The 26,848-nt window shown below is 59.9% G+C and overlaps 2 protein-coding genes across 4 annotated transcripts in view; both read left to right on the top strand.

The window, feature by feature from the left end:
• ADGRG1 (adhesion G protein-coupled receptor G1) overlaps nucleotides 1-11,088 on the top strand; it is a 40,689-nt gene extending 29,601 nt beyond the window's left edge. For 2 of the 3 annotated variants that reach the window (XM_036440287.2, XM_036440286.2), the window contains exons 3-14: nucleotides 1,039-1,458; nucleotides 2,738-2,894; nucleotides 3,481-3,628; nucleotides 4,356-4,487; nucleotides 5,128-5,244; nucleotides 5,498-5,543; nucleotides 5,785-5,888; nucleotides 7,305-7,423; nucleotides 8,115-8,383; nucleotides 8,633-8,741; nucleotides 9,316-9,584; nucleotides 9,819-11,088. In XM_036440287.2, the coding sequence (XP_036296180.1) occupies nucleotides 1,039-1,458; nucleotides 2,738-2,894; nucleotides 3,481-3,628; nucleotides 4,356-4,487; nucleotides 5,128-5,244; nucleotides 5,498-5,543; nucleotides 5,785-5,888; nucleotides 7,305-7,423; nucleotides 8,115-8,383; nucleotides 8,633-8,741; nucleotides 9,316-9,584; nucleotides 9,819-9,949 (2,021 nt within the window). In that variant the 3' untranslated portion in view covers nucleotides 9,950-11,088. The remainder of the gene's footprint in view (nucleotides 1-1,038; nucleotides 1,459-2,737; nucleotides 2,895-3,480; nucleotides 3,629-4,355; nucleotides 4,488-5,127; nucleotides 5,245-5,497; nucleotides 5,544-5,784; nucleotides 5,889-7,304; nucleotides 7,424-8,114; nucleotides 8,384-8,632; nucleotides 8,742-9,315; nucleotides 9,585-9,818) is intronic. The other variant, XM_036440288.2, reaches the window with a different exon arrangement.
• A 2,922-nt stretch (nucleotides 11,089-14,010) lies between these two features.
• ADGRG3 (adhesion G protein-coupled receptor G3) lies at nucleotides 14,011-26,258 on the top strand. The gene is made up of 12 exons (XM_036440290.2): nucleotides 14,011-14,086; nucleotides 16,314-16,491; nucleotides 19,737-19,875; nucleotides 20,285-20,431; nucleotides 21,192-21,326; nucleotides 21,816-21,855; nucleotides 22,130-22,230; nucleotides 22,393-22,505; nucleotides 23,981-24,261; nucleotides 24,349-24,442; nucleotides 25,402-25,676; nucleotides 25,857-26,258. The coding sequence occupies exons 1-12, from the start codon at nucleotides 14,026-14,028 to the stop codon at nucleotides 25,967-25,969; spliced, it is 1,677 nt and encodes a 558-aa protein (XP_036296183.1). The 5' UTR covers nucleotides 14,011-14,025; the 3' UTR covers nucleotides 25,970-26,258.
• Nucleotides 26,259-26,848: the final 590 nt, after the last annotated feature.

Below are 26,848 nucleotides of genomic sequence, written 5' to 3'. Positions count from 1 at the left end.
AGAGAGGAAAGAAGAGGGATAGAGAGCTAGAAACATCAATGAGAGAGAAACATCGATCAGCTGCCTCTTGCACACCCCCTGCTGGGGATGTGCTCGCAACCAATATACATGCCCTTGACCGGAATCGAACTTGGGACCCTTCAGTCCACAGACCAATGCTCTATCCACTGAGCCAAACCGGTTTTTGGCAAGTTTATTGAATTTTAGAGAGAGGAAGGGAGAAGAGAGAAACAGCTATGTGAGAGCGTAACGTTGATCGGCTGCCTCCTGCATGCCCCCTACCGGGGACTGAGCCTGCAACCCAGGCATGCGAGCTGACTGGGAATGGAACCAGCCACCTTTCGGTGCACGGGGCCACCCCCAGCCAGCTGAGCCACCCTGGCCAGGGCAAGGCACCTCCTTTATTATTTTTTAAATATATATATATTTTTATTGATTTCAGAGAGGAAGGGAGAGGGAGAGAGAGAGATAGAAACATCAGTGAGGAGAGAGAACCATTGATTGGCTGCCTCCTGCATGCCTCCCACTGGGGATTGAGGCCGCAACCCCGGGCATTTGCTCTTGACTGGAATCGAACCTGCGACCCTCTGGTCCACAGGCTGATGCTCTATCCACTGAGCCAAAACAGCTAGGGCACAGGCACCCCTTTTTCTCTGGCAGATGTCGTTGCCTGATGCACAGCTTGGGACGGGGACCACGGACTGGGTTTCCGCCCGCTCACTCTGGAGCCAGAGCACCCTTGTGCAATGCCCCAAACACCTGTCTCTAGCAGCACAGCCTCATCAGATACCCGGTCGCTATTTAAAAAAAATGCTGTGCCTCAGAAACGGTGACTTTGGAGTTTCTTCTTAGCATACTTTGGGACCAATGATTTTTTGAGCAAGGTCCCTCACATTTTTTTGTTAGACCCTTTGAGGTACTGACCTGTGGAATGTGTGTGGATCCCCGATCCTGGGCTCCTGCTGTGTCCTGGGCCCCGAGCCTGCCCCTCCCACGGCCCCCACCCCAGAGCCCCATCTGCAGCTCCTGCCTCCTCAGGTGCCCAGGCTGCGGGCTCCCGGGAGGACTTCCGCTTCTGCGGCCAGCGGAACCAGACGCAGAAGAGCAGACTGATTTATGAGCAGCAGCAGACGCCGCTGCACATCTCCATCCAGAACGCGGAGCATGCCCTCACCGTGCGCGCCCCCTTCCCTGGCGTCGCCGCCCACCGCTTCCCGGACCCCCGGGGCCTCTACCACTTCTGCCTCTCCTGGAACCGCCACGCCGGGGAGCTGCACCTGCTCTACGGCAAGCACGACTTCCTGCTGAGCGACCGGGCCTCCCGCCTCCTGTGCTTCCAGAGCCAGGAGCAGAGCCTGGCCCCGGGCCCCCACATGCTCGCCACCTCCGTCAGCTCCTGGTGGAGCCCCCTGAACACCAGCCTGCCCAGCGCCGCCGGCTTCACCTTCTCCTTCCACAGTAAGCCAGGCGGGGCAGCGTGTGCAAAGGCCCTGAGGCAGGGAGGGCAGAAGGATGCAAAGCAGGCTGGGAAATAGACAGGCTCTGGGGTCCGCTCCTGGAGCTTGGGCTTTGCTCACAGGAAGTGGGGAGCCACTGAAGGTGCCTGAGGATGGGGGGGGGGGAGGGGTGTGATCCAAGGAGGTTTGCGGGAAGGGAGGGGTGAGGGTGGAGGGGGCCAGGGCCCACCCAGAGACTGCGGGAAAGGTCCAGCTGAAGGGAGATGAAGTCTGAACAGGATGGGAGCAGAGCGAGTGGGAAGAAGAGACTGGCTGTCAGGAGCCAGAGGATGTTCGTCCCCATTTCACAGAGGGGGAAACTGAGGCATGGAGAGGCACAGAGTTGCACAGCCAGTCAGTGAGGGAGCCAGGGTGTAGGGAGGAGAGGGTGCTCAGAAGGAGCTGGAGGCTTTATGTGGGGGCGGGTCTAGGATTTCCCTGGTTCTCTTTCTTCCAGGCAGATCTGGCTGGGGGTGGGGGCTCCTCTCAGGGGTAGGGGTGGGGGGCTCAGCATTTGGAAGATGTCAGCAGCTCCAGGCCCATGAGAATGCTGGGCGAGCAGGCCGGCTTCTGGCCCAGCGCTGTCCAGTGCGGCAGACCCGGCGGGGTAGTTGATGGGGTGCCTCACCCCTAGGCTGGGATTCTGCCCCTGCCAGGGAGGGTTTGGGGCAAATAGCAGCCTGAAGGGCAGGTCTAGCCTGGAGGGGGTTATTTTTTGTCTTCGTTTTTTAAATGAGCCAAAGGTTTCAAGTCACCTAAGCATCAGGCTTTCCTCCTTATAAATTCGATGTGGCTCCCAGGGCCTGCCTTCCTTGATGGCACAGGGTAGGCCCCTGCCCCTCAACACGTGCCCGTCCCGTTTGTCCACCCAAGTCTGCAGCCCCGGGGTACAGGGGGCCCAGGATGGGGGTGCTGGGGGGGGTGGAGTCCCTAGAGCCACCACATGCTGTGCCTTAGCCTCCCCCACCCCCCAGGCCCTCTTAAAGGGACCCTGACATGGGCCCTCCCAGCTCCTATGTGTAGTCAGTAGGGCCTCTGGGTGGGGGCGCCCCATGTCCCTCAGCGGGGGAGGGGGACGTTGGGGAGGGGGGAGGCTGGAGGTTCCTGGCTGGCCGGCTGCCTCTCTGAGTGAATAGGGGAGCCTCAGTGTTTCCCTCCATAAAATGGGAACGAATCTGTGGGAGTAGTGGGAGGATTGAGAGGATCATGAGGGTGGCAGGGAACTCAGCCAAAAGCCTTAGGTCCGTCTGTCCCCCCAGATCCTCCCCAGAAGGCCTCCCACAATGTCTCGGTGGACATGTGCGAGCTGAAACGGGACCTCCAGCAGCTCAGCCAGCTTCTGAAGGCTCCTGGGAAAGCCCCAAGGAGGCCCTCGGCCACACCCACCCGCTCCAGCCAGTGAGTGTGGCTCTCAGCATGGGGGGAGGGGAGGGGAGGGCCCTGGGCTGGCAGGGGGGGAGGGGGGAGACTGGAGTGGGAGGCTGGGGCGGAGACCTCGCCTGGGGCTGGAACTTTCTCCTCTTTCCATCTCCTTGTGGAGGTGCTGGGATTCAGCCTGCAGGCCACACCCCACACCTGCCTGAGTGTGGGGCAGATACCACTCCTGCCATCCAGGACAGGATGCCCAAGCCCTCTCCCCCTTTGTAAAGGACAAAGGATGGGCCCATTTTACAGCTCAGCAGACTGAGGCCCGGGGATGGCAGGGCTGCTCCACGGCCTCAGCGTAGGTCTGTCCAGGCAGAACGGGGCCCAGAGCAGGCCCCCCACCCTCACCCCCCTTTCCTGTTTGCCCGGATGTTCCTGCTTCCTCTGTCCCTCCGGCAGGCCACTCTCTGTTTCTCTCCTGCCCCCTCTCTCTTCTCCCCTGACCCCCTTCCTTCCCCTCTCCCCGTCTGCCTCTTTCCGGCGTGTCTCCCTGTGGCCGCTCCCTGCTGGCCAGCCCGGCCCCCGGGCCCCCGCAGTCACCGCCTCTCTCCCCTGCCAGGCAGCTGCAGAGCCTGGAGTCGAAGCTGACCTCCCTGCGGTTCCCAGGGGACACGGTGTCCTTCGAGGAGGAGCGGGTCAACGCCACCGTGTGGAAGCTCCAGCCCACGGCCGGCCTGAGGGGCCTGCACCTGCACTCGGGGCAGGAGGTCAGGGCTGGGGATCGGCCGGGGGGGCCGGGGGCAGGAGGCAGATGTGGGGGCCGTGAGCACGCCCCTCCCCGGCCCCCAGGGCCAGATGTGTGCTGAGGAGGGAGGAAGGAGCCAGACCCAATGAATCCCCTCCGTCAGGGGCTTGGGCCCTTCCTGGCACCTTGATGGGGACAGAGGTGGGGGGCCCTGGTCCCTGCACTGGGGGCACATCCGTGCGGACAGAGACCGCCCCCAGGATGCCTGTGAGTGAGACGGTCTCTCGCGTGGGCCTGGGGAGCTGGGAGCCACCCCCATCCCCCACGGGAGGGTGCTCAAGGCAGGACTGGGGCCTGAAGCCCGAGGACAGGGGACCGGGAGATGGTCCCAGGCCGGGGTGCCCCTGGGGGCCTGGGCTCTGACCATTAGGCTTCCCGGCTAAGGCTGGCGCCCAGCGAAGGAGGCGGGAGAAGGGCTGCTGGGAGTCAGGTGGCAGCCGGGAAAGTGTGTGTGTGGGAGGCGGGGAGGAGGCGTGGGGTCCGTCTCTGGCTGACCCCAGGACTCTCCGGTCTGCAGGAGGGTCCGGGGGAGGTGCGGGAGTAGGGGGGTAGGAGGGAGGGGCGTGGGGCCCGTCTCTGGCTGACCCCAGGACTCTCCGGTCTGCAGGAGGGTCCGGGGGAGGTGCGGGGGGTAGGAGGGAGGGGCGTGGGGCCCGTCTCTGGCTGACCCCAGGACTCTCGGTCTGCAGGAGGGCCCGGGGGAGGTGCGGGAGTACTCGGTGCTGCTGCCCCGCGCGCTCTTCCAGAAGGCCAAAGGCCGGAGGGGGGAGGCTGCCCAGAGACTCCTCTTGGTGGACTTCAGCAGCCAAGCCCTGTTCCAGGTACGGGGGTCGGGGGAGAGGGGAAGGGGAACCCTGGGAAAAGCCGTGTCTGTCGGACGGAAGGACGGACGGAAGGCAGGAAGGCCTGGAGCCCAGCCCCTCCTCCAGGAGTCAGAGCCCTTCCTTGCAAAGTCAGAAACTGGCCTGTAGCCGAACCCGGTGTGGCTCAGTGGATAGAGAGTCGGCCTGCGGACCGAAAGGTCCTGGGTTCGATTCCAGTCAAGAGCATGTACCTTGGTTGCGGGCACATCCCCAGTGGGGGGTGTGCAGGAGGCAGCTGGTCGATGATTCTCTCTCACCGATGTTTCTAACTCTCTATCCCTCTCTCCTCCTCTCTGTAAAAAAAAAAAAAAAAAAAAAAAAAAAAAAAAAAAAAAAAAATCAATAAAATATATTTTAAAAAAAGAGAAAAAAGAAAAGAAATGAGGCTGTACCATGCACACCTCCCCAGGGAAGGTCGGGAGCGGCGTAGTTCTCACTACGGTGTGAATGACTACCTGTACCACCAAGGTTCCCCACGGGAGGCCCAGCATGCCAGAGACGGGAGCCTAGAGGGCCTGGGGGGGCTAGGGGGGAAGACTCCTGGGCCCTCCTTCTCAGCCACGAACCCCTCCCTTCTCCCCCCCCACCTCAAAACTAGGACCAGAATTCCAGCCAAGTCCTGGGGGAGAAGGTGTTGGGCATCGTGGTGCCCAACACCAAGGTCGCCAACCTCTCAGAGCCCGTGGTGCTCACCTTCCAGCACCAGCCGCAGCCGGTATGTGTGAGCGAACCAGCCGAGGAGACGAGGGTCCCAGTGGGCCGTGTCTTCCTCTCTTCCCCCTTCTTCCTGAATCACTGGTCTTTGGCGAAATGACTGACTGGCCAGTCAGCCAATCAGGACCCACTGGGGTGTGAGAGTGTGTGTGTGTGTGTGTGTGTGTGTGTGTGTGTGGCCCGACCCTGACTTCCTGTCTGGCCCACGAAGGGGTAAACTGTAATGGGGGCCCTCTCCCTTCTGGTCCCCACAGAAGAACGTGACTCTGCAGTGTGTCTTCTGGGTGGAAGGCTCGGCATGTGAGTGTGGAGGGGTGTGGCCCGGGCGGGTGTCTGGAGGGTGGGGACGAGGGAGACGCGGGGTTCATCAGGGAGGGCTTCCTGGACAAGGTGGGCTTGGAAGAGGGAGGGACGGCAGATGAGGGATCTGCCGGGTGGAGCACAGGCTCGGGAGAATGGTACAGTCATCCATCTGGGGGCTCCGTGGGGTCCTGGGAGCCGGGGCCTGATCAGAGCCCCGTGCGGCCCCCTCCCTCCTCAGTGACGGGCACAGGGAGCTGGAGCAGCGCCGGGTGCAGGACCGAGAGCAGGGAGATGCAGACGTCCTGCTTCTGTGACCACCTGACCTACTTCGCGGTCCTGATGGTGAGTGCTTGCTGGGTGCCCGTCCCGCCTCAGGTCGTCCGTCACCCGTTCCTCACAGCAACCCCCCGGGGCGCCTCCTGTGGTCCCATCTGACGGATGACGAAGGGCCTGGTGCGTGAGATTCATGTCCAGCCTGCATGTTCTCCCATCTGGGACCCCTTGGGGGTTGTCTGACTGCCAGTTTAGGCCCCATCCCTGGGGTCAGGCCTACACGGGCAATCGGACATCCCTCTCACAATCCAGGACCACTGGCTCCTCATTGCTCACCTGCCTGCCTGCCTGCCTGATGGCCCCTAACTGCCCCCCCTGCCAGCCTGGTTACTCCTTACTGCCCTCCCTGCCAACCTGGTCACCCCCAACCGACCCCCTGTTGGCCTAGTCACCCCTCACTACCCCCTCCCAGACTAATTGCCCCCAACTAAACCCCCCCACATTCGCTTGGTCGACCCCAACTGCCTCCTCCACCATCCTGGTCACCTCTTACTGACCCCCCCCTACCGGCCCGGACACCCCCAATTGCCCTCCCCTGCCAGCCTAGTCACCCCCAACTGCTCCCCCTGCTGGCCTCGTCCCCCCACGTAGCCTGCTGTTCAGTCATTTGTTTGTCCCTCACTAACCCCCCAGCTGGCCTGGTCGTAGGCAGCCATCTTGTGAGGGTCCATTTGCATATGACCTCTTTATTATACAGGATGAAAGGGCGGCTCGGAGAGGTTAAGCAATTTACCCAAGGTCACACAGCTCCTAAGGAAAGGAGGAGCTGGTCTCTAAAACACCTGCTGTTTATCACCACGTTTTGGCACATGACAAAAATGCAGATTCCCGGTCCTGACCTAGGATGCTGATTCCTCAGGGCTTGGGTGGGGCTAGGAGCGTGTTTCTGAGGAGCCCTCAAGGGGGTACCGAGGTCCAGTGTGGATCCCCCCAAGATCTCAGAAGCTTTGTGTCCGAGGTCCGTGTTCTCGGAATCTTAGAACCCAGAGTCTGAGGGACAGGAGCGGCCTCCAGCTCTTCCCGAGGGCGGGTACTTCCTCCATCGCAGACACCTTAATCCTGCGTTGAATGTGGTAGAAAACGCATCAGTGCCCAGACAGAAGAGGGTGCCTGGTGAGGGCTCCGGCCTTTTGGGTCAGGGGCCCTTTGGGGAGCTAAGCTATAGGAGCGACCGGGCCGGCAGGAGGGGCAGTTAGGGGCCATCAGGCAGGCAGGTGAGCAGTTACGAGCCAGCAGTCCCGGATGGTGAGAGGGATGTCCGATTGCCCGTTTAGGCCTGACCTTGGGGATTAGGCCCAAGCTAGAGGCCCCTCCAGAAAATGCACTCACGGGACCACAGTCTGCTCAGCCTGGGGAGGGGGTGCACGGACCACGGGCCCGTGGAGGGGCACCCCGAGGCCAGCGCTGACCTGTCTCGTGGACCAGGTGGCCTCCGTGGAGGTGGACGCCGTGCACAAGCACTACCTGACCCTCCTGTCCTACGTGGGCTGCGTCATCTCCGCCCTGGCCTGCGTCCTCACCATCGCCGCCTACCTCTTCTCCAGGTAGGACCGGGGAGGTGGTGGAGGGGCGGGAGGCCCGTCCCAGGCCCCCGGGCCGGGACCCACCACCCTGGAGACCTGCCCAGGAGATGGGTGTGGCTGTGGGAGCCGTGAGAGGTGCCGGCTGCTGGCCCCTGGGCGCCGCAGTCCCTCCTTAAATCTGTGGGTGTGGATAACGGCATTTACCCCTGAGTTTTGGGAGCATCTGGTGGGTTGTAGTGGCTGATTTGTCTATTTTGCTGTCTGGTTAAGGCTTCTGTTAAATGCGCATAGTAGCCAAAACCAGTTTGGCTCAGTGGATAGAGCGTCGGCCTGCGGACTGAAGGGTCCCGGGTTCGATTCCGGTCAAGGGCATGTACCTTGGTTGTGGGCACATCCCCAGTAGGGGGTGTGCAAGAGGCAGCTGGTCAATGATTCTCTCTCATCGATGTTTCTAACTCTCTATTCCTCTTCCTCTCTGTAAAAAAAATCAATAAAATATATTTAAAAAAATAAATGCATATAGTAGGTGCACAGGGACAAGTGGGAGATGGCTTGGCGGTGTCAGGAGGTGTGTGTGTGTGTGTGTGGTGTTGGTGTGTGTAGTCTGGGAAGGCTGCCTGGAGGAGGAGCAGGAGCGGGTCCCCCCCCCCCCCCCCCGCCCCTTTCTATGCTGGCCACAGGATAACCATTCCCCCTGCCCCACCCCACGCAGGAGGAAGTCTCGGGATTACACCATCAAGGTGCACATGAACCTGCTGATGGCCGTCTTCCTGCTGGACGTGAGCTTCCTGCTCAGCGAGCCGGTGGCGCTGACCGGCTCCGAGGCCGGCTGCCGCGCCAGCGCCATCTTCCTGCACTTCTCCCTGCTCGCCTGCCTCTCCTGGATGGGCCTGGAGGGCTACAACCTCTACCGGCTGGTGGTGGAGGTCTTCGGCACCTACGTCCCCGGCTACCTGCTCAAGCTGAGCGTCGTGGGCTGGGGTACGTGGGTGCAGGGTCTTGGGGGGCCCCCTGGACCTGCCCTGGCTTCTGGCCAAACCAGGCACCCGTCTGTGCTTCTCCACCCAGCTCTCCGACGGCTTCCTCACTCCTTCCTTCCTCCTCCCTCATCCTTAGGCCGTTCTTTCCCTGGGCCCCACCGAAAGGCGGGGGAGGGGTGGGGTGGGGTGGGGTGGGGTGGGGTGAGCCTTCCAGGGTGGGAGATGGAGCATCCCCCTTTGCTGTCCGCAGGCTTCCCCGTCTTCCTGGTGACCTTGGTGGCGCTGGTGGACATTAACAACTACGGCTCCATCATCCTGTCTGTGCAAAGGACCCCCGAGAGTGTCATCTATCCTTCCATGTGAGTGGCTGTTTGTGGTGGTGGTTGGGGGGCGGGGGGGCAAAAATTTGGGCCTCGGGAGTGCTTCACCTTTGTGCCATCTATATTATTACTTGCTTCAACATTTTCCTTTACGTCGTCTGTCTATTTAAATATATATTATTAAAAAAAATTATCAACTACAAGTCGGAAACCAGCATCACTGTCAGATGATGTAATAATCGGTAAAACCAGCATCACTGTCATCAAGTAATCATACAAACAAACATGGGGACAAGGAAGCCCTGGTACCAAATGCTGGCTGATGGCTGTAGACCGGAGGCTGGCTCTTTGTTGAAAAGGGAGACTAGTAAGAGTTAGAGGCAAAAAAAAACCAAAAAAAAAACCACCCCAAAAACCCATACACATTAGCACCCAATGCAGCCTTTCCTTTGGCTCCCGAGAAGGAATAAAGGAGACTTGAGGAGAGAGTGACTTTTCACGCCATGAGCCCCTGGTGTTTAGAGCAGTTCCCCTGCACCCCACTGCCCCCCCCACCCTCCCCCCCAGCCCTGCACGGAGCCCCCACCCGCTGAGCCCCCGTCCTGGCCCGCAGGTGCTGGATCCGGGACTCGCTGGTCAGCCACATCACCAACCTGGGCCTCTTCAGCCTGGTGTTCCTGTTCAACGCGGCCATGCTGGCCACCATGGTGGTGCAGATCCTGCGGCTGCACCCGCGCACCGAGAAGTGGCCCCACGTGCTGACGCTGCTGGGCCTCAGCCTGGTCCTCGGCCTGCCCTGGGCCTTGGTCTTCTTCTCCTTCGCTTCCGGCACCTTCCAGCTGGTGGTCCTCTACTTCTTCAGCATCATGACATCCTTCCAAGGTAGGCGTGGCCTGCGTGGCGTCGGTGACCCCCGGGGGTCACATCGGTGCTGGTGCCGGAGGAGGAGGAGGAGGAGGAGGAGGAGGAGGAGGAGGAGGAGGAGGAGGGCAGGGGGCGGATCTGAGTCAGTCGAGGTAACTCTGGGAGGGAGAAGGCAGGAGGAGGGTGGAGAGGGGGATGCTGCTGCCAGCCGGCTGAGCCCCTGCCCCTCTCCGCCCGCCCACCCGCCCGCAGGCTTCCTCATCTTCCTGTGGTACTGGTCCATGCGGCTGCAGGCCCAGGGCGGGCCCTCGCCCCTGAAGAGCGGCTCGGACAGCACCAGGCTCCCCATCACCTCTGGCAGCACCTCGTCCAGCTGCATCTAGGCCGCCGGCCCGCCAGCCGGTGTGAGGAGGCAGCGATTGGGCCTCGTACCACTGCTTGCACCCCTGCCGCCGCCGGGCCTGGCCAACGGCCCCGGGACCTCAGAGGGGCTGGAGCTGTCGCATGGCGGCCGGACTCCCGGGCTGGGCCTTCTGAATCGGCCCTCGGACCACCGGGCCCTCTCTAACAGGGCTCAGGAGCAGGACCATCCTCCTGGCCGCCCTGGCCTGGGGCTGAAGGCCGGGCTGAACCGCAGGCCCCAGAGTCAGATCGTGGGCCTCGGAGGCCTGGCAGAGCCGCTGGCGCCGTGCCTCTGCCCAGGATGGACGTGGGCCGTGGCTTTCCTGCTTCTGGTGTCCCCGTCATTGTAAACCAAGGGTGGCCCCCGGGGAAAGGGATGGGGGCCGAGCTTCAGACCTCGGAGGAGGAGGAGGAGGAGACTCCTACCCCCAGCCCTTCCTGCAGCAGCTGCCCCGCCGCCGAGCTCAGGGCTCTGTGCTCTGTCAGCTTCCCCACCCTCCTCCCCCCGCCCCTGTCCTCCACTCACAGCCCGGTCCCCAGTTCTAATGGTGTATGTTGGGTCCTGGTTCCCCAGAGCAGCCCTGCACCTGCTGTAACCCTTTACCTACTGCCCGGGCCTTGGCGGGCCGCTGACTCAGGCTTAGTACAGGTGTTCTGGGCTGCGTCCGTTTGTCCACCTGGACCTCTCTGTAAGCTGCATCACCCTCGTTCACTGCCAAGCCCATACCTCTTGGGGGGCCTCAGCCAGCCCCCACCCCAAGGCCCACTGGTGGCAAGAACCGTGGCACGTGGTGGAGAAAGTCTGCTTCCACTCCAGCACTCTGCGGACGGAGGCACATCTCAGCTGGTGACACGGGCCTAGAGCCCATCGCAGTTCATTCGGCTGGACACAGAGGGTCAGACCTGGTCTCTCCCCCCGCCGTGAGCTCCTAGCCTCGTGTGCGAGGCGCACATGAGACCAGAGCTCCTGGAGCTACAGGCATGGGGTCGGGAGGAGCCAGCCGCCTGATGGGGGAATCCAGGAAGACTTCCTGCAGGAGGCAGCCCCGGATCTGCATCTCAGCCTTCCAGAGGGGGAGGGGTTTTCTTTCTAGGGACTAATTCGTTTGTCTTCGGTGTTGAAAAGGAAGTGATGTTCGTTGTAGAGAACGTGGGAAGTTGTAGAAGTGCGTGAAGAAGAAAATTAAAAATCAGCTCTTTTGTCATCGTCTAACACGCCAACGTGAACACGTGGGAGCACGGCCCCCCGAGTTTTCTTCTCGGCGGCTGTTAAAAGTCACTGATAGGGGAACGTGAATGAGAGACGAGGACTAGGTGGTGGGGGGTTGGGGTGGGGGGACAAAGCAAAACACCTACCGGACAAGGGGGAGGATGAATGGCAACTTGGAGTCAGTGCTGGGGAGGCGATGGGGAGCGGTGGGGTCTGTGGCAAACTGGACGTGACAAACCAACACTGAGAAGCAGCCGCTGCTAACCTCCAGCTGGTCACTGCCCCGCAGGGAATGAGAGTCTGTGCAGCCCAGTGGTCGGCAAACTCATTAGTCCACAGAACCAAATACCAACAGTACCATGACTGAAATGTCTTTGGAGAGCCACATTTCTTAAACCTAAACTTCTTCTAACTCCACTTCTTCAACATAGACTCGCCCGGGCCGTGGCATTTTGTGGAAGAGCCACACTCAAGGGGGCCAAACAGCCGCATGTGGCTCGCGGGCCGCGGTTTGCCGACCACGGGGGCAGCCAGACCACCTGCCTTTGATGAGAAACGAGAAACCCAGCTTGTGGCGGTGTCAGATCCCTTGGTTTTTAAAATCGTGGCCAATCCGGCCGAAACCAGTTTGGCTCAATGGATAGAGCGTTGGTCTGTGGACTGAAAGGTCCCGGGTTCGATTTCGGTCAAGGGCATGTACCTTGATTGTGGACATATCCCCAGTGGGGGTGTGCAAGAGGCAGCTGGTCGATGATTCTCTCTCATTGATGTTTCTAGCTCTCTATCCCTCTCTTTTCCTCTCTGTGAAAAGTCAATAAAATACATTAAAAAATAAAATAAAATCGTGACCAATCCAAAAGAATTCGCTGGCCGAGGAAGTCACACCCGAGGGCCGATTCAGCTCTCGGCGGGTCACGTGACGCGTGTCACCGGTTTCTGGGCCAGCGGGAGGTACATGGGCTGCGAGAATGAAATGACTGACCGGTTCTCCCGTCACCGCCGCCTCCAGCCTTGCCCAGTCCAATCTCCGCGCTCCACCCCGTGGCCCCGGTGAGGCAGATCACGTGCACTCTGTCCGCTTGGGTGAGGGGAGCAGACGTGTTTGATTGTTGCTCTCCGTGTCCGGGCCTTGAAGGCCGGTGCCGTCCGCCTGGAGCTTTCTGCCCTCCGTGGCTCCTCCCTCCGCTCCCAGCTGCCCCGGGGCGGTGTGTGTGCGTGCTGCGTGCCCCGGACCCTCTGAGGATTTGCTGCCAGGACGGGTCTCCGGGGATGGGCCTAGATAGGGGTGTCGAACTCAATCAGAGAAGGGGCCAAAATCTAAAATCCAGCCTAAATCTCGGGCCGAATGGTTTACTGAACAGTCATAAACTGTCATTGTGATGGAAACGCAGCGGAGTGCAGTGATGACAGCGCGGTGCGGGCCACATTGCAAGGCCTGGCGGGACGGATTTGGCCCGCGGGCCTTGCGTTTGACACATGTGGATTCACAGAGCCCGTGTTCACTGTCGGGACCTCACGTGGTCAGCAAGCTGCTGGGTGGGGAGGAAGGTCAGGCCTAGTGGTTTCCGTTCGTCCTCCCAGTCTTCCCTGCAGGGGACACGCCTGGGGCCCCATGCCAGATTCCTGTCTGCCGCCACACCCCACAAGTGACCCCGACATGCCCTCCCAACGCCCCTCAGGCCCAGAGGGCCCAGCTGGGGACTGAGTCCTGTCCAGACACCATGTGAGAGGAAGTGGAGATAGAGGCCAGTCGGGGCTGGGCGGGTCCCCATGGGGCCCCTGAGCTGGAGGGGGCACTGGTGACAGGCACCTTCTTGGCCGAGTGCCCTTTACCTTCTGATCTCGGAGTGGCAGTGGACTCCTTGGGGCCACCAGAGTTGGGGACTAAGTGGCCAGCCCCCCCCTTCTTCATGCCCCACCCCACGTGTGTTTGCTTTCCCAACTTGCTGCCTGGGCCACAATTTGAGCTCTGGGCGGGGATGACAGTGATTTTGCAGTGACAATCAGGCCACCATAGGGACGATAATAGCCACGCAACGTGGCTGAGCAACCACTGGCATCAACTCATAAGATCGCCACGCACCTCGTGAGAGGCTCAGAGTAACGGACAGCTCAGGAGAGCCAGGAAGTGGCCAGGACAGACATCAGCTCAGGCCCGGCCAATCCCCAGGGCCCGTGCTCTTGTCCCCGCCCCCTTCCTAGCCTGCCTATCCGGGTGGGAAAGGGCCTGGGCCCCTGGGCTGGCTCCCTCCCTTCTCCCAGCCCCAGCGGGCACGGAGCCTGGCTCAGTTCGAACCGTGGGCACCATAGGCGTGAGCAAGAGAGCACAGATTCCACCGTCCGATCCCCTCCCTGTAGCCAGGCTGTGCGCCCGCGTGGAAGGGCCTCCTCCAACTCTGGCCCCATCCTGGGAGGCAGCGGCCCATTGCCGCTTGCTTCACAGAGGAGGAAACAGAGGCTCCGAGAGGCCCCCAGCTTGGGAGAGGGAGGTCTGAGCCGGGTGTGCCTGACTCCAAAGCCCGCGCTCGCCATCACTCCCCGGCGGCCAGCTCTTGTGAGGCCTCTGTGGCCGCGGGGCCCGGAGCGCGTCCCCCGGTGGGTTCAGCTGCTCCTGTCCAGTCCGGCTCCCTCTGCGAGTGGTCGCAGGATCCGGGGAGAGGGGAGCACTGCCCAGTTCCCCACCTTTCACAACCCAACCGATGGCGCCACGAAGCAGGAAGGGTTACGAAGAGGCCACAGGAAGCGCTGACGCTGCGGGGAGGGTGGGGGCAGACGGCTCTGCCGAGCCTGGGACCGGAGGACACACAGCCACAACGCTCCGGCCGGAGTGGACGAGGCTGGCCGAGGATGGCGCCACCCAGGGCCTCGGGGGTCCTGCTCTTCCCGCTCCTCCTGCTCCTGGCCTCAGGTGAGGAACTGGCTCCTCACCCCTCCTGCCCAGCCCGGGACCTGTGCCAGGGGCGAGGATGGGTAGGGAGGGGGCTTGAGTCAGATGCCATCCTGGTGAACTGTGGATATCAGGGCCTCAGATCAGTGCCTCAGATGGAGGGAGAATGGAGAGTGCTCCCCACTGTGCCACCTGCACCATGGCTCCTTGGCAGGCCTGGACCTGGACACAGGTGGGCCTGGGACATGGGTAGGCTCTGGGACACAGGAGGGCCCTGGGACATGGGTGGGCCTGGGGCACGGGTGGGCCTGGGATACAGATGGGCCCTGGGACACAGGTGGGCCTTAGGACACGGGTAGGCCTGGGGCACGGGTGGGCCGGGGACACGGGTGGGCCCGGGGATATGGGTGGGCCTGGGGCATGGGTGGGCCTGGGATACAGATGGGCCCTGGGACACAGGTGGGCCTTAGGACACGGGTAGGCCTGGGGCCCGGGTGGGCCGGGGACACGGGTGGGCCCGGGGACATGGGTGGGCCTGGGGCATGGGTGGGCCTGGGATACAGATGGGCCCTGGGACACAGGTGGGCCTTAGGACATGGGTAGGCCTGGGGCACGGGTGGGCCTTAGGACACGGGTGGGCCTGGGGCACGGGTGGGCCCTGGGACATGGGTGGGCCTGGGGCACGGTTGGGCCTTAGGACATGGGTGGGCCTGGGGCTTGGGTGGCCCTAGGACGTGGGTGAGCTGGGACACAGGTGGGCCTGGACAAGCTCTCCTCCAGCTGGCCTCTGAGCTCTGGGAAGGGGCAGGGGAGCTGTAGAGCCTGAGGCAGGGCTTACACTGCCCTCCCACCACCTCTACCGGCCGCCCTACCTGTCCCCGCAGTGGCCCCATCGTCCTCAGGCACCAGGCCAGGAACAAGACTCTCCCGCCGCCTCATCTGGCCCCGCACACAGGTGGCCGCTCTCCAGGGGCGGTCTGAAAGCCCAGGCCTTGCCCTCGCCGTTCTCTTTCCCCGGAGAGCTGTGCTCCAGCCCCCGCCCGCCCGGCCAGCTCTTACTCACCTTCCTGCTGCTCTGGAAGTCCATGGTGACCCCTCAGGCAGAGGGGGGAACCTGCAGCGGGAGACTGTCTCTGGACAAGGGGAGGCTGCTGGGTGTCAGTGCTGGAGGGCGATGGGGAGCCGGGGCGGGGGGGAGGTCTGTGGCAAACTGGACGTGCCAATCCTACATGGAAGGGGCAGCTGCTGCTCACCTCCAGCCGGTCACTGCCTCCCAGGGACGAGAGCCTGTGCAGCCAGACACCTGCCTTTGATGAGAAAGGAACACCTGCCATGAGTTAAGATCTCTCACCAAGACCGGTTTGGCTCAGTGGTAGAGCATCGGTCTGCGGACTGAAAGGTCCCAGGTTCGATTCCGGACAAGGGCATGTACCTTGGTTGCGGGCACATCCCCAGTAGGGGGTGTGCAAGAGGCAGCTGATCGGTGACTCTCTCTCATCGATATTTCTAACTCTCTATCCCTCTCTCTTCCCCTCTGTAAAAAATCAATAAAATATATTAAAAAAAAAAAAAAAAAAAAAAAAGATCTTTCATCTCCCCCAAAGCCCGTCAGCCTCACTGGACTGATGAGACGATGGAGCCTCGGAGAGTTTAAGTAACTTGCCTGAGATCACACAGCTTGTACGTGCCCCAAAGCTCCCTCTCCAGCCCCTGTCCCAGGGGAAAGGGAACTGAACTGGAAGTCATGGGAGCTGGTTGCTAGTCCTGGAGCCACCTCCAGCTAGCTGGGGACCATGCCCCGGTCACTATGCTACAGGGGTCCCAGTTTGCTGTATTCTCTACTCTCCTCAGGAGGTGGCCGTGAGGGTTGCCATGGACATGGGAGAGAATGAGGCAAACCAAGACCAACACTTGCATAGGGCCACGGTTGCAAGGGCTTTGGAAAGTCTGAAACAGATGCAAAAAGCCAGGCAGACTTCCTGGAGGAGGTGCAAAAGGGGACTATCACTAACTTATTAAACCTTTTATCTACAGAGCCACAGTTGTACAGACTTTCTCAAAAGCATCCCAATTGGGGGGGGGGGGGTATCTCCTTTTACTTTGGACCCGAGGCCCATGGAGGATGGAAGGTGTGCTCCAGCTCAAGTGCACACGATAAAAAGTGTGAATGGGCGGAGCTGGGGTTCCAGCCCACACCTCAGACCCTGGGGCCCTCGCTGCCCCGTCACACTCTGCATCCCTCCCTCAGGCGAGAAAGATTTCACGAACAAGTCCGAGCACACAGCCAAGTCTGAGCAGCCGAGGAACGTCTGCATGGGGCTCATCAATAAGGACCTTTACGAACCCTTCTATCTGACAGACACCGCAGAGTGCTTCAAAGAGTGCACACAGTCCGGGAACTCCTGTGACCTGGGAAACCTGCAGAGGTAACAAGGCCCTCTGAGCTGGAACAGGGATCTGGGGTTCCTGCAGGGGTGGGGAGGAGGGACGGGATGGAGTTTTCAGCCCCCACTGGGGACCGAGCCTGCAACCTGGGCATGTGCCCTTGACTGGAATCGAACCCGGGATCCTTCAGTCCGAAGACTGATGCTCTATCCACTGAGCCAAACCGGCCAGGGCCTATATTTTAAATAGAAGAAGAATATAGTCAATTTGCATTTTAGAAAGATTGCAAGGACTTGCCAGAGCCAACAGTATCCTGTCACAGTGTTTCCTCCGGGCAGGGCCACTTCCCCTCCTCGCTGTCATCATATACTTCACCGAGACCTGATTCATCTCGACACTCAGCAAAGCATCGCTAGTCCACATAGTGCTGATTAGGTTTGATGAGCAGAAAGTGACACGTACTTAAGACGCCTTAGGAAGACATAAGTGAACGAGAGGATGGGAGATAAACCCCTGAGGAATTCAGGGGCCCATCATCTCATTGAATTGTCTGGGCATTCAGATGTCTGGACAATGTCAAGATGGCCCCTCCAACATAAAAGGCGAGTCGTTTAATGTCACACCACTTACCATGAAAAAACAGCAACCAGCAGGCACAACGTGGAAAGACATGTATTTGGCAAACATAGAACTAAAGGAATCTAAGCAGCTATACTACCCGCATTTCCCCCAAAATAAGACATCCTCCGAAAATAAGACCTAGCGCATGGAAAGATAAGACATCCCCTGAAAATAAGACCTAGTGCAACTTTGGGAGAAAAAAATCAATATAAGACACTATCTTATTTCCGGGGAAACAGAGTAGTATCAGGCAGGGAAATGATGGTACTTAAGTGGGTGTCAGTGTTGTAATTAAAAAGTCAGTGGTACCGCGATGCTTTAGACTTTTTGAATATGTTACATTTCACGCCTAAAATAATTTTAAAAATATATTTTATTGATTTTTTTCAGAGAAGAAGGGAGAGAGAGAGAGAGCTAGAAACATCGATGAGAGAGAAACATCCATCAGCTGCCTCCCACCAGGGATGTGCCCACAACCAAGGTACATGCCCCTGACCGGAATGGAACCCTGGACTCCCCAGTCGGCAGGCTGATGCTCTATCCACTGAGCCACACCGGTTTTGGCCCGTTTCCATTTTTAAAAGGTAAACAAAAGCTAGTCTCCGCGGACAGGGTCCAAGCAGTGGATTTGGGCAGCCTCGCCCCACTGCTTCTGGCGTGATGGTGTTCTAATTGCCCCCTACACTCAGGCACATTGGCACATATCTGTGTGGCTTACTCCTCATATTACACAATATTTTTTCTGTGGTTTCTTGGGGGGGTTTTCCCTTGGTAACTTGAGTGTTCAAAAATGATGTCAAAATAAGAGCCCCCTTTTGTGTTCCTGGCAAGCCGTCCAAGCTACTTCTTTCCAACAGCCTTGATCTGGCTGTATCTGCCCTCCACCCTCACTCCTCCCCCCCCATTGCTATCTCAGGCTTAGCCTGAGCAGCCGGAGCTTAGGGTTAAGAAAAACCACCACCTGGTGCGCATTGAAGTTTCAGTACCATGGAGAGCGCCACACACTGGCCTCACCTTGCTATTTGAGCGGAAGAGGCCCTGAGGGCGTTGGTAAAATAAATGCCAATTACCTTCTATGTTCCGTGAGGTTCAACAGCAGCTCAGTTCCCAGAAGTCAGTTTCCACACAGCCCCACCTGCAAAGACTGAATTCCCAGGATGCAGTGAGTACTCAGTACACGGGAGCAGACGCTCACCCACTCCACCAATTACCACCCCGCGGTTGACTATGCTCGGAGGAATTTCTCCAAAGGAGCGGTGCAATGTCCAGCTCGCATATAAGAAGACGCTCACCATCATTACACATCAGGGAAATGCAAATTAAAACCACAGTGAGATGCCACTTTCTACCTACTCGGATGGCTGCAATTTAAAACAAAACGAAAAATACGTACTGAGAAGTACACGAGCATGTCAGAGCATAACTCGTTGGCGGGAATGTAAAATGGTGCGGCGGCTGTGGAAAACAGCCTGACAATTCCTTAAAAAGTTAAGCAGCTGAAAATGGTATGGCTCAGTGGATAGAGCGTCCCAGGTTCGATTCCGGTCAAGGGCATGTACCTTGGTTACAGGCACATCCCCGGTAAGGGGTGTGCAGGAGGCAGCTGATCGATGTTTCTTTCTCATCGATGTTTCTAGCGCTCTATCCCTCTCCCTTCCTCTCTGTAAAAAAATCAATAATATATATATTTTTTTTAAAAAGTGAAGCAAAGCATTACCACCAACTTCATTCCTAGGTCTGTACCCAGAAGGATGGAAAATACATCCTCAGACAAAAGCTTGTATGTGAATGTTCATAGCAGCCCTGTGCACAATAGCCCAAGCATGGAAATGACCCAGATGTCCATTAATGGACAAATGGATAAACAAAATGTGATAGATCCACACAATGAAATATCATTCGCCCATAAAAAAAAAAGGAATGAAACACTTGTACATGCTACAACATAGACGACCCTCGAAAACATTGTGCTAAGTAAAAGAAGCCAGGCACAAAGGGTCAGAGGTCACCTAATTCCATTTCTATGAAATATCCGGAATTGGCAAATGAATTGAGACAGAAACCAGATTAGTGGCTGCCAGGGGCCAGGGGAGGAGGGAAAAGAGTGACTGCTTAATGGGAATGGGGTGATGAATTGTACACTTTAAAAAATATATTTTTATTGATTTCATAGAGGGAGAGAGAGAGAGAGGGAGAGAGAGATCAATGATGAGAGAGAATCATTGATCGGCTGCTTCCTGCATGCCCCACACCGGAAATCAAGCCCACAACCTGGTCATGTGCCCTGACTGGGAATCAACCATGACCTTCTGGTTCGTAGGTGGACGCTCAACCACTGTGCCATGCTGGCCGGGCAATAGTACACTTTAAAGTACCGGTAGTTAAAATTTTCTTATGTGGAAGTTTTCGCAAGGAGACAAACACGTGACATGCTCCGAGGGACTGCTGTCTGGACTCCCTCGGACGAGCTTGGGCTGTTCCCTCCCCACCCCTCTCCTTGGTGCTCCCAGGTCTTCCCTTTGCTATTCTGGGCCCCCCTCCTCCCCAAGAGCCTGGTGGTCCTGGCCCATGGTGTCTCTCCTCCTTTCACCCAGGCTGGGGGCCAGGTGAGTGGGCGGCTCAGCTGGCAAGGCCCCACAAGGCCCCTGCTCCCGGCCCCTTGCAGATACTGGCTGGACTTCGAGACCTACCTGGTGGAGGGGCGTCTGAGGGAGACGGTGGACCTGCCTTTTCTGAAGGCTGTTGTCAAGAACGTCAGCACCAGCATCGAGGGAGACCTGCACTTCTCTCTGAGCCCCTCCCAGGTGACGCGGCCCCGCCCCTGCTGGCCGGCTCTGGCCCGTCTCCCCAGGCATGGCTTTCAGAATTCTGCAAGGGTCACGGCCCAGCCCCCCTGTGTCCCTGTAGGCTCCTCCGCCTTGCTCATGGCTGCTGCTGAGCTAAGTGGATAAGTGGAACCCGGGAACAGAGTGTCCAGATTTTTCTAGGATGAGACACCTCGTTACCCCCATTCTCCATATTGGGAAAACTGAGGCCCCGTGAGTGCCATGACGTGTCCAGGGGCTCACAGCCTGGACAGAGAGAGCTTGGGCCGTACCCCCAGATGTCCTGTCTCTCTACCTGGCGTGCCTCGGTTTCCCTTTCCCCTGGGGGAGTGGCGAGGCCTGGGTTGGGGGCTGGGTCAAGAAGGAGCCGCCGGGTCTGTGGTTTCAGATCCCGGGGCTGGTGACAGAGGACGAGCACAGGTTTCCCGACAGAGTGCGGCTGCCCAGGAGCCTGCTCGCCTCCCTGCAGGGCAGCCGGCCGCTGGTCCCCTTGGCCGTCTCTGTGCTGGACATCGGCCCCGGGAGCCTCTTCAAGGTGAGGAGCCGGACGGGGGGCAGGATGGAGGGCAGGGCGGCTCGGAGGCTCCCAGGCAGTGCTTGTCCTCCGTGGGGTCTCCCTCTGGACGCCCGATGGCGATGGAGAAGGCGATGGGCCGCTGCAGCTCACGGCCCTCCCAGGCCCATCTCTGGAGTCTGTGGACTTCGGACGCATACCCGTCTTCACACTCAGATATTCAAATCCCACACACCAGTGACCTTGGACTGCGTGTGTGACCCACGTGTGCCCATGTCCCTGTGGGTCCCTGCACATGCACAAGCATGCATGTCTTTCCTCTTCCCGGTACATACACAGTCCACATGAGTGAGCATACCCGTACCCATGCAGGCGTGTCCCAGGCGTGTCCCAGAGCTATGTATCTGCTCCTATGTAGACGTGTGCATGCCCAAGTGCTGGTGTGCCCAGGCCTTCAGTGGTGGGGTACTTAGCCCGCAGGCACCCCCAACCCCCCATTTCTGGGCTGATGTTTCTCCTGGCCCTGGACTCCTCCAGTGAAGAGGCAGAGGATGAAGAGGATGGGAGGCCAGGGATGGAGAGGGTGGGTGCCTGGCTTGGTGACCAGGAGGCCATAGGGAGCAGCGGGGAGGATGTCACCCATGACCCCTTGATCCTCTGGCCCCTGGTCTCAGACTTTGCCCTCCAGGCAAGGACCATGGGTCCCAGACGCTCCCGAGAACCCTGCCACGGCTGAGCGGAGACAGCCCCTCCTGCAGCCTGGCCCCCCATCTCCCTCCAGGGCCCCCAGCTCAGCCTGGAGGACGGGGGCAGTGTGCTGAACAACCGCCTGGTGGGCCTGAGCTTGGGCCGGATGCGCGTCACGGCGCTGCAGGAGCCCGTGGAGATCACCTTCTCGCACCCGCGCCAGCCTCCGGTGAGCCCCCTCCTGGGCTGGCAGGGACGCAGGGGCAGGCAGGCGGGTGGGCACACCTGGGCACACGGACACACACGCACAAGGCGCCGCACCGTCCACCCTCCACCTGCACCAGGAGAAGCCGTTAGGACCGCACACACAGCTGTGCCCAGGGATGCGTGTCCACTCTGTGCGCGGTTGCCCACACCTCTCTGGAACCCTCCCAGTCACGTGCTCACAGAGTGCACACAGGACCTGGCACACCCACATGCATGTCCAAGGCGTTACACACCCACCCACAGACAGGCGACCCTCCCGCCCGCAGCCCGTCACCATAGCCAGGCCCTCATGTGCCGATCCGGGGGCCACCCACGGTGTGGCCCGCGTTCCTATGTGGCCGCCATGTTCCTGGGAGAGCCTTGCACACACATGCTAAGAGGAGGGAGCATGCGGCCCTCCCCTCTCCCAGCCCCCCCTGCCTCTCTCCTGACTCCCATTCTCTGGTTGCAGAACATGACCCTCACCTGTGTGTTCTGGGATGTGACTAAAGGTAGGGCCTGGAGGGCCTCCTCTGGGTAAGACAGGTGGGGAGAGGATCCCTGTGGGCCCCTGTACATGCACAAACATGCGTGTCTTTCCTATTCCCGGTGCACACACAGTGCACGTGAGCGCGTGTACCCGTACCCATGCAGGCGTGTCCCATGCGTGTCCCATAGGCATGTATCTGCTCCCATGCCTCTTGGTTCCCCTCCCCTCCTCTCTGGCCCCCTCTCTTCCTTCTTCCCTCCCTCCCCTCCCCATGACCCTCTCGGCCTCCTCTCCAGGGCCAACAGGAGACTGGTCTTCCGAGGGCTGCTCCACGGAGCACGGAGCCCAGGCGACGGTCTGCCGCTGCGACCACCTGACCTTCTTCGCCCTGCTGCTGGTAACAGCCCCCCACAGCCCCCCCAACCCCGCTGCCCCCAGCATTTCTGGAGGGGCCCAGCCTCCTGTCCTGGGAGGGGGCTTCCTGGCAGGGGCCGTGGCTTTGGGGTTGGGTGGGCCTGGCCGCCGGCTGATGGGGTCCTGGTTGGGATGCTGCCCACAGAGGCCGGTCTTGAACAAGGCCGCCGTGCAGGCCCTCACGCGGATCTCCCAGGTGGGCTGTGGCGCCTCCATGGTTTTCCTGGCCTTCACCATTGTCTTCTACGTGGCCCTGAGGTGGGTGACCCATCCCCATTCCCCCCACCCCTCCCCCACGTTCTCAAAGGCGGCACACGTGCAGGGCCAAAGGCACCTGGCTGTTCAAACTTATATCGCCATCGTCCCCAGACCTCAGTGTTCTCATCCATAAAATGGGGTTGGTGGTTGCAGTGTGTTTGGGGTCCTTTCGGTTACACATGTCAGAAACTCAATGCACATGGGTGTAATCGTCTAAGTGTTTCCCAAAATGTGGTACGCGTACCCCCAGGGGTACGGGAGGAGTTTGGTGGGGGTACGGGTTGCAACGGAATTTGGTGGGGATATGCACTGCACCGTGCTTAGCTGCACCTCATTCTACGTTCTCATGAGTATTAGGGGTACTCAGCGTTACGAAAATTATAGAAGGGGTACACCTATGTCAGAAGTTTGGGACACACTGGTCTAAGGAATGTGTGGTCCATGTAATTGAAAGGCCCTGTGAGCTCACAGCAGGTGGGGTTGGATCCAGGACCAGGTGCCCAGGAGCTGGTCTCCCTCTGCTTCTCATTCTTCACTCTCTTCTTTGTCCATCGTGTCCGGCAGCTTCTCCATCCCCAGGGGCTCCGGGGAGCCCAAGCTTGCATCACGGCCTCTCAGCTGCCTAGACCTGTGGTCGGCAAACCGCGGCTCTCGAGCCACATGCGGCTCTTTGGCCTCTTGAGTGTGGCTCTTCCACAAAACACCACGTGTGGGCGCAGTGTGATTGAAACTCCGTGGCCCACGCGCAGAAGTCGGCTTTCGGCCTGGGCGAGTCTATTTTGGAGAAGTGGCGTTAGAACACTCAAGGGGCCAAAGAGCCGCATGTGGCTCGCGAGCCGAGGTTTGCCGACCCCTGGCCTAGACAGTTAACGTCGTACGCTGAGCCCCAGAACTGAAGTCTTTCAAACATTTTTAAACAATGGTAGCCCGACCGGTGTGGCTCAGTTGTTGAGTGCTGGGGTTCGATTTCCATCAGGGCACAAGCCCGGGTTGCGGGCTCGATCCCCCAGTGGGGGGTGTGCAGGAGGCAGTCGATCCATGGTTCTCTCTCCTCACGGATGTTTCTCTCTCTCTCTCTCTCCTTCTCCCTTCCGCTCTGATATAAACACAAATATATTTAAAACTAACTAAATAAATACAGACTAGCAGAAAGTGGTGAAGACAGAGTCCCATTTTTTTTTTTTTTTTTTTTAATCCAGCTTCCCCCAAAGGTGGCATTTTCTAGTACCCTCGATTTCCAAGCCAGGCCCGGAAAGCAGAGCACATCCAGGGAACGGCGGGTTATGCCGAAGCATCGGGCTGAGGGAGGAGCCCGGCGGGATCCGGGTGGCCAGGAGAGAGGGGGCTCCTGGACCAGAACCGAGGGCCCTCGCTCTGGCCGTGGCAGGGGTGGAGCAGAGGAGGTGGGGGGGCGGGCAAGAAAAGGCCCGTGACACTGCGGCCCTGGCAGCCTCTCGCCGGCCCTTCCCCCCCAGGCTCTCCTGGAAGAGGTTCAAGTCCGAGGACGCCCCCAAGATCCACGTGGCCCTGAGCGTCAGCTTGTTTCTCCTGAACCTTGCCTTCTTCGTGGACGTGGGGCAGGGCCCCGCGGGGTCCCACGCCGCCTGCGCGGTCCGGGGGGCCGTCTTCCACTACTTCCTGCTCTGCGTCTTCACCTGGATGGTCCTGGAGTCCTTCCACCTCTACCTGCTCGTCGTCAGGGTCTTCAACACCTACTTTGGGCACTACTTCCTGAAGCTGAGCCTCGTGGGCTGGGGTAGGTGCTGCCGGGCCGGGCGGAGGGGCTGGCTGGGGGGGGGGGGTGTCTGAGTCTCAGCCATGCCGTGCCCTCTCCCCCGCCCAGGCCTGCCGGTCCTGATGGTCATCGGCACGGGGAGTGCCAACAGTTACGGCCTCTACACCATCCGGGACGAGGAGAACAGGACCACGCTGGAGCTGTGAGTGATGGCGGTGGGAGCAGGAGGGGCGCCAGATCCCGGGCTGCACACGTGGAGGCCACGGGGAAGTGGGGAGAGGAGGGGACCCTGGGAGGAGAGACCCAGGGAGTCCAGGCGAAGGATCCTCCTATCCGCAGGGGTAAACTGAGGCCCGGAGAGAGGATAGGCAATGAGCGAGGAGGAGGAGGAAGAGAGAGAACCGGAGCAGGAGGCAAACATAACATGTCTTTGGGGCCCAATTGATCCTTTTTAAAAAAAATATATATATTTTATTGATTTTGTACAGAGAGGAAGGGAGAGAGATAGAGAGTTTTCGAAACATCGATGAGAGAGAGTCATCGATCAGCTGCCTCTTGCACACCCCCTACTGAGGATGTGCCCGCAACCAAGGTACATGCTCTTGACCGGAATCGAACCCGGGACCTTTCAGTCCCCAAGCCGACGCTCTATCCACTGAGCCAAACCGGTTTCGGCCCAATTGATCCTTTTGCACCCACTGGTCCAAAGAGACAGCAGAACCCTAGATGGTTTAGCTCAATGGGTAGAACACTGGCCTGTGAACTCAAGGGACTCAGGTTGGATTCCAGCCAAGGGCACATGCCCGGGTTTCGGGCTCCATCCCCAGTGGGAGGCGTGCAGGAGGCAGCTGATCAATGATTCTCTCTCATCACTGATGTTTCTCTCTCTCTCTCTCTCTCTCTCTCTCTCTCTCTCTCTCTCTCTCTCTCTCTCTCTCTCTCTCTCTCTCTCCTTTCCCTTCCTCTCTGAAATCAATAAACATATATCTTAAAATGAAAATGAAATAAAAAATAGAGACGCCAGACCAGAGCCTCTCAGAGCCCTTCCCCAGGGGAGCAGGGTTGCTGGGTGGAGCTGGAAGGGCATCCTTTTGGTTGCTGGAGGTCAGCTCGGGGAGACTGCCCAGGGCTCGCTGGTCAGTGGCCGTCCCCCTCCGCCAGGTGCTGGTTCCGGAAGAGAGCGGCCCTCTACGCCACCGTCCACGGCTACTTCCTGGCCACCTTCCTCTTCAGCGCCGTGGTGCTGGGGCTGCTGGCCTGGAAGATCTTCACGCTGGCGAGTGCCACGGCTGGCAAGGAGCAGCGGCAGCACTGGAAGGGCGTCCTCACCCTGCTGGGCCTCTCCGGCCTGGTGGGCGCGACCTGGGGGCTGGCCGTCCTCACGCCACTGGGCCTGGCCACCATCTACATCTTCGCGCTGTTCAACTCCTTCCAAGGTGAGGCCCCTGGGCCCGGGGGCGGGAGTGGGGATGGGAGGCGGGGAGAGAGTGGATCGCAAGACACAGGATTTTACAAAGGGGCTATTTGTTCTGCGGGCAGCCGCCGCCAGGCCGCCCGCTCCCTGGCCCCACCCCACCCCCCCTCACCCCGGCTCGGCCTTGCCCTCTCCTCCGCAGGTGTCTTCATCTTCTGCTGGTTCATCGTCCTCTACTTCCCCAGCCAGAGCACCGTGGCCTCCTCCTCCGGCACCGCCCGGGCTGAGCAGACACACACGGCGTCGTCGCAATGACAGGACTCGGCTCTGACCCGCTGTGGGGACCTGGACAGCTCCCTGCCTCCCCCTGGAGCCTCGGTCTCTGAGTCTGTAGCATGAACCTGGGGAGGGAGGGAGAGGACGGGGCGAACCACAGGATCTCAGCGGTCCCACCCAGGTCCTCTCTGCTCTCAGAATCCCCCAATCCAGGACTGCAGGGGCCCAAGGTTCCTATAACCCTGAGCCTCCTACCAGCTCGGAGCGGCACCCTCCTCACTGCCGCTCTGCACGCCCCCACCCCACCCCACCCCACCCCACCCCACCCCACCCCGTCCCACCCCACCCCCACCTTCGTAGCAAAGCAGCCTGTCCCTGCCATTGCCCACCTTCGGCCCCAGTGAGGGGGTAGGCTGCTGGCACAGCCCCTCCGAGGAGCCCAGCCTCCCTTTCCCCCCATTGTCACTGCCTCTGCACCCGCTGGCTCCCGTGCCCATGGTGAGGGGTGAGGGGGGCATTTAGGAGGAGTCCGCCCCTCAGACACCAGGTAGTTGTGAACTGGAGGCTTGTTTGGGGGGTCAGTCCCCCAGCTCCCCCTGGTCTCAGCCAGTCCTACCATGGCCTATTGTCACAGAAGAACCCTCACCATGTGGGCGGCCTGCCAGCCCTTCCGGTGCCAGGATACTGGCATTCAGAGAATGCCACTCAGTGGGTGAGACCCCCGGCAAGGCCCCTGGTCGCATTCTGACTGCCATGTGGGTGGCTTGACCTCTGATCTGCTGTCACGGTAGGGGTCACGGTGGGGGTCAGGGTGGGCTGGAGTGCAGGGCAGGGGAGGGGGCTGGGCTTAGCAGAGAGAGTGAGCACATCCCCCTAGCCTTCTCTCTCTTCCCCCCAGAATCTGAGCACCTACAGCTA

Source organism: Pipistrellus kuhlii, unplaced genomic scaffold, assembly GCF_014108245.1.
Source record: "Pipistrellus kuhlii isolate mPipKuh1 unplaced genomic scaffold, mPipKuh1.p scaffold_m20_p_17, whole genome shotgun sequence".
Lineage (NCBI taxonomy): Eukaryota > Metazoa > Chordata > Mammalia > Chiroptera > Vespertilionidae > Pipistrellus > Pipistrellus kuhlii.
The sequence above is the reverse complement of the archived record's forward strand: the minus strand, read 5'-3'. Positions and strand labels throughout refer to the sequence as shown.

Bases quoted from the DNA above. Each gene is read 5' to 3' on its own strand.
- ADGRG3 (XM_036440290.2), top strand. From the start codon at position 14,026: ATGGCGCCACCCAGGGCCTCGGGGGTCCTGCTCTTCCCGCTCCTCCTG. The intron at 20,432-21,191 runs GTGAGGAGCCGG...ATCTCCCTCCAG, and splicing joins GCCCCGGGAGCCTCTTCAAG to GGCCCCCAGCTCAGCCTGGA. The intron at 24,262-24,348 runs GTAGGTGCTGCC...TCCCCCGCCCAG, and splicing joins GCTGAGCCTCGTGGGCTGGG to GCCTGCCGGTCCTGATGGTC.